We start from the raw sequence: 6,000 nt of genomic DNA on the forward strand, positions 1-6,000 counted from the left end.
ATCTATCTGAACACAGACTTATCGACATAACTGATCTAAGGACCTCTATGGTGTCCTGTGAATTTCCACAACCATAACACTATATATATATATATATATATATATATATATATATATATATATATATATATATATATATATATATATATATATATATATATATATATATATATAATATATACTCAATATTCTTGGATTTTACTGAACAAACAGCTTGTATTGCATTATACTTTCCTGTGGCTAAAATTGCTCCCACAATACGCTCTCCCACCTGGAGCGGCAAGACACGATACACAATCAAATCGATAATTTCTGGCCCGCCTCCCCCACCTCCAAGACCACTGGCAAAGATTAAAAAAAAAAAATTTAAAACACCCCTGTGCACTAATTGGGGTCATGCTGATCCTGTGTAGCAAGTCTGGATGTAATGAGTAGCGTGACAAACATAAACACACATCGGTCAGTAATTAAAGTTGGGATGCCCATCCTCGGTGTTGTAAATTTCTTTACATTTCACTCATTTTCTCTTGTTCCCGCTCATTTGTTTACTCTGATTGTACGAGTTCTTTGCCTCGTTATTGTTTCACTTTTCATTTCACTGTAGAAGTGATTTTCCTTTGAGTTTGTACAACTTACCAACATACAGTTTAAGTTTTAATTTATTTGCTTACCTCTTTCTTAATAGAATGATCAGTAACAAGCATTAACTTACTGAGAATTAAAAATGTGATCAGATTCAACTCAAACTTATAGAACGAAGAAAACTAAAATCATGCAACAGCACCCTTTCAACCAAATGAACCTTGAATTTCATACATTTCATTTGGAGACTGGCAGAGGCGGAAAAGTTAGCAAGTATCTTGGGGTGGAGCAGAAGTTGTGATATTAAATGGATCATCAACCACTCACCACACAGTTGCTACGATTGCATCTTCTCTGCAGAGGGTCATTGCTGGGAAAGAAGTCATCTTCAACACATATCTGAAAAGACTCATGGAATTCAAAGAAGATGAGATGGAGAAAAAGGCTATTTCTGCCCATCCGGCTTGTGCCATATCTATACTCCAACTGCAAAACACACTTGGATCTACCCTAACACTAGAATTCTACAGCATTTTACGCATATTGGGCAGAGAGTTAATGATGAGCTCAGCCCACAAGTAATGTTATTTTGGAGCATCTCAATTGCACTACTGATGCAGCTTAGGTCAGAAATTTTGAACTTTTCTGAAGTGCAAGGAATGACCCTCTTCGCCATTGAATAAAAACACCGTGGGATCATTAACATCCACCAACTAATGGTAACGAATGGCTCCCCAGCTTAACGTCCATCCAATGTATGATGAGGCGCTTTGTGATGTCACGTACAGCCTTTAAAGTACCGATCCTACAGTTTACAGTTGGGATGAGAATCAAACCCAGTCTATACAACTCAAATGCAAGTGTGTAACTTCTGGACCAACCAACCTGTTCAGATTACTGTTGTTATCAATGCACTCCACCATAGTGAGATACGACTCACCTAAGCAACTCTGCAGTCTCATTATACATTCGGAGAGTGGAGCGCAGCATTCCGCCCGCATGTTCCATGGCCAACCCACATTCGATAAAAGCAACAGCCGCCCGTGCATAGTGGACCACCTTGCCAGCCTTCCCCACCTGAAATTCCCAATAAAATGGTAGAATGTTGAGAACTTTTACCTAACGTATGGGCCCAAATACATATATACAGTGGTTTCTCATCAAGACAAATACTATACTTGTTAAAAATATATGCAATTTTTTTTTTTTACAGGAGCAAGGCTCAACTGCCTTCCAACGACCTACAGAAACAGAACAGCTTAGCCTAAATGTGAAGTCCTTGTTTCAAGCGAAAATGATCCATCATACAAGAAAGAGCGCATGGTCCAAGCTAAAGCCTTGCATTTGATAAGTATCCTGTATCACACAAAAGTAACAATATTTATTCCCATGTGTTGAAGTTACCACCACCTTGCTCCTTCCAATTTGACAAGAGATGCTCGAGGAGATCGAGGGGAAAAGTGGCAAAGCATTCAAAATAATTAAACATGTCTATACCTCATGATGCTCAGAAAGCAGCTTCAACCCCCACTGACGATATGTACACTACCGGTCAAAAGTCTTAGAACACCCCCATTTTTCCAGTTTTTCCTGAAATTTAAACAGTTTAATGTATCAATGTACTCTGAAATGAAAGCACAGAACAAATAAACAATTACAGATAAAAAAACAGAAATCATGGAATCGTTTTGTTGAACAAAATTTAATCTAAATTTTTGACTCATCAAAGTAGCCACCTTTTGCAGAAATAACAGCTGAACATACTCGTGGCATTCTTTCTACAATGGAAATCAAATATTGTTCTGAAAGTTCTTCCCAACACTGTTGCAGAAGTTCCCACAAATGTGTTGCACTTGTAGGTTGCTTTGCTTTCACCCTTCTGTCCAATTCATCCCAAACCAGCTCAATGGGGTTTAAGTCTGGAGACTGTGCTGGCCATTCCATGATTTGAAGCCTACCATCTGTTCTTTTGTTCCAAGGTAGTTCTGACATAGCCGGGACGTATGTTTTGGGTCGTTATCTTGCTGAAGGATGAACCCCTGACCAACTAGGCATAGACCAGAGGGTATTGGATGGCGCTGCAAAATGCTGTGGTTGCCCTTTTGATTCAAGGTGCAAGTCACTCTGTGCAAGTCGCTGACTCTGGATACAGCAAGAGCCCCAGATCATCATGCTTCCTCCTCCATGTTTGAGAGTTGTTGTCACACACTGAGGAACCATCCTTTCACCTACTCGATGGCGTACAAAAAACCCTGCGTGATGAACCGAAGATTTCAAATTTTGATTCAAAGAAGGTCCATGAGACCTTCTTCCAGTTTTCAGTAGTTCACTGGCAGTGCTTCATGGCCCAGGCAAGCCTCTTTTTCTTATTTTGCCATCTTTGCAATGGCTTTCTTACTGCCACTCAACCTGTCAAACCTGCAGCTCAAAGTCTTCTCTTCACAGTTGAAACTGAGACTTCCTTACTTAAACCAGTGTTAAGCTGTGCTTGAAGCTGCTGTCCTGTGAGCCGCCTATCACGCAAACTGTTGACTCTCAGAAACTTGTCTTCTGATTGTGTTGTGGCTTTGGGTCTGCCACACCTCTTCCTGTCAGAGTTTCCTCCAGTTTCCAAATGCCTTTTGATGGTGTAGGAAACTAGACTCACTGACACCTTGGCTTACTTTGCAATTTCTCCAAAGGAAAGGCCTACACTTTCAGGGTTATAATGGTCTGTCTGTCTTCCTTTGTTGATTGTCTTTTTCTCGCATTATGATAGCAATATATTGCTTTCTGCAGTGCAATATTGTCCAAATAATGCTTCAGAGGGTGCAGTAATACAGTCTGTTGCAACACTGCTTTTATACAGACAGAGGGTATGTAAATAATCAACAAAAGTTGGGATACCTGAAGGAATTGTTTGCATCAACTTTCAAGGCTTAATTTACTTCCATTGCTGCAGAACAGCTGCAGTTGCTAACCCATGACTTGTTCCCTGAAAAGGGCCTTTTTTAACAACTCTGAAATTTACATTATTTTTCAGTTTTTGGTAACCTAAACTTTTTTTAACCTCTGGCAGTTTACCGCTTAGCTTTGTACCATTTCAGGTTATTCACTGGACTTGAACTGCTTACATTTCAGTAAAAACTGGAAAAATGGGGGTGTTCTAAAACTTTTGACCGGTAGTGTACATATTAGTCCATTGTCTAACAATGTCTTAATTCACATTATAGTACACTGTTTGTGCATTATCTTTGCCCTGCTCTATGTACAAGCTCCTCCATGAGCATTAGTTAAGCATTAAGAACACCTAAACAACCCCAACTGCTCTCATCAGAGCAATAACTCAAGAAGAATATAAAACAAAACAAAATGAACTTGACTATGTATCTACATTATTAATTTACCCTTTAAACCCCAATGCCAGCTCACCATACTGTCTGCTTCATGCTTCAGATGCTTTGCTTGCTTGAGATAGTGCTCAGGACTCCTATGCACAAAACAACCACCTGTTCCATTCCATGTATAGATGGATTCAACAAAATTTGATAAAATTCAATGTGAGTTGATCAGCAAGTCCACAGATCAACACATAACCAGTTATGTGGATGGTTATATAAAAAAGTTAAATGCAGACAAAATAAATGTATAACACAACCGTTTCATTTAATGTCTGTCTTACGATCACTATTTGCATATTACTGATGACAACCTGCAAGGCATTCTGGGTATAATCTCCCAAGAGGACGAATCATTTTCACTGGACGTGGATGGTCTAAAAAGGTTGCCATCTACCTGCACACAGCAAGAAAAAACATGTATAAAAGTCACACACTATATACCAATTAACTCAAAGCTGGGGAACCTTTTGAAAACTAAATAACATCAGAAATAGATTCAAGAACAATTCTGATGTGCTGCTCAAAACATAATGAAAAACAATTACAATTGAATAATAAACTGCACTGCAAATGGTCAAGTTTTGATCTCAGCCACAAAGCATTTCATCTTTAATATTTTCTTTAAAAGTGAGAAACTAAACTCAAACTTCACAAATATAATTACTCTATCTGAAGGTTACAGATTTTTTTTCCAATTTAAATCCTTCTATTATTTAGGAAAAAAAAAAGAAACCTAAAAAACACCATTCGGCAGTAAATTATACTTGGAATTATTACCTCTGCCACCGAAGGTGGATGGAGGTTATATTTTCACCCCTGTCTGTGTTTGCTTGTTTGTTTGTGAACAAAATATCTCAAAAAGTTGAGGTGGGATTTGGACAAAATTTTGTGGAGAGCTTGGGTATGTGACAAGGACGAAATGATTAGATTTTAGTGAAGATCCGAATCCGGATCTGGATCTGAGAATTTTTGAAGCTATTCTTCACCATTGGGAGATAGGGACAAAAACGATCTATAGCACGATATTTCCAAATGTTATGGACAGGTTCGGACAAAACTTGGTGGGCAAGTTGGTTAGGTGACAAAAACAAGCCGATTAAATTTTATTTCAGGTCCAAATCCAGATCCGGCCTATCAATGGGATACAAAATGTAAACTAATCAGCCTGGCAGAGGTATGTCCTCCACTGAGTGCCCTTCTCGTTTTTGTTGCATACAAAGTCAAGGCTCATGGAAGAGCGAGAACACTGAACTGATCAGGATGCAACAGAACAATAGGAACAATACAAAGAGGGAAGAGAGGGGGGTCACAACAGCAGGGTTGAATAACAAAATAGAGGGAGACTTGGCCAAATAATGGGTATGGGAAGGAATGATGGGTTGGGGAGAGAGGGATGTGTTACCGAGGGTAGAAAAGGTCATGGTTTTGGATTGGGGATGATCTGAGATGGTGGTGAACAGCTGTCTTGAAGACCTGGAGGGAAGAATTATTTTAACGAGAATGTGGGAGTTAATTCCACAGGAGGGGGAAAAAAAAGAGGAACAAATGAGTGGAGGTGAGTAGTGATCCTGGATTGAGGTAGTTTCACCACAAGGGGGTTGCTGGTGGATCATATTAGCCCTGCAGTAACCTGGGAGGGGACAAATCACAGAAAGAACAGAGGGTGCAAGTCCAGAGAGGAGGTGGTAGAAGACAGAGAGACCACTTACCTGTCTGTGATATGAAACTGATAGGCCCAGAGACTCAGCTTCATCACTGGAAATTCAAACGATGTTTTTGACCTTGCTCTCCACAGCATCAAGCTGAGCAAGATTTGAGGCTGGGTTGATAGTCCAGAGGGGAGAGCAGTACTCCATCAAGCTGTGGATGAAGTCCTTTTAGGTAGATAAAAGTTCAGATGTGCCAAGTGAACACTTTTCTGGTCAGCGGAGGCCAACCTGGATATGCGGTTTGCCCAAGAAAGATCATAGCTGATGGTGAGGCCCAAAACTTTGTGACTGAACTTCAAGGGAATTGTTAAAGAAGTATAAAGGAGGGC

General features: G+C 39.7%; 1 protein-coding gene across 3 annotated transcripts in view; it reads right to left on the reverse strand.

The window, feature by feature from the left end:
* The window catches only part of LOC147024727 (AF4/FMR2 family member 3-like), a 34,385-nt gene extending 30,033 nt beyond the window's left edge, over window positions 1–4,352 (reverse strand). For all 3 annotated transcript variants that reach the window (XR_015059177.1, XM_085884923.1, XM_085884924.1), the window contains exons 1-4: window positions 4,274–4,352; window positions 3,994–4,051; window positions 1,523–1,659; window positions 910–981 (exon numbers count right to left, since the gene is read on the reverse strand). Coding sequence is in view for 2 of the 3 variants with exons in the window: in XM_085884923.1 (XP_085741049.1) it covers window positions 910–981; window positions 1,523–1,659; window positions 3,994–4,051; window positions 4,274–4,284 (278 nt within the window). In the remaining variant the exon portion in view is untranslated. The remainder of the gene's footprint in view (window positions 1–909; window positions 982–1,522; window positions 1,660–3,993; window positions 4,052–4,273) is intronic.
* Window positions 4,353–6,000: the final 1,648 nt, after the last annotated feature.

Source organism: Eptatretus burgeri, chromosome 6 (genome assembly GCF_056783735.1).
Source record: "Eptatretus burgeri isolate ZD-2024b chromosome 6, Ebu_testis_v1, whole genome shotgun sequence".
In the NCBI taxonomy this organism is placed as follows: Eukaryota; Metazoa; Chordata; class Myxini; order Myxiniformes; family Myxinidae; genus Eptatretus; species Eptatretus burgeri.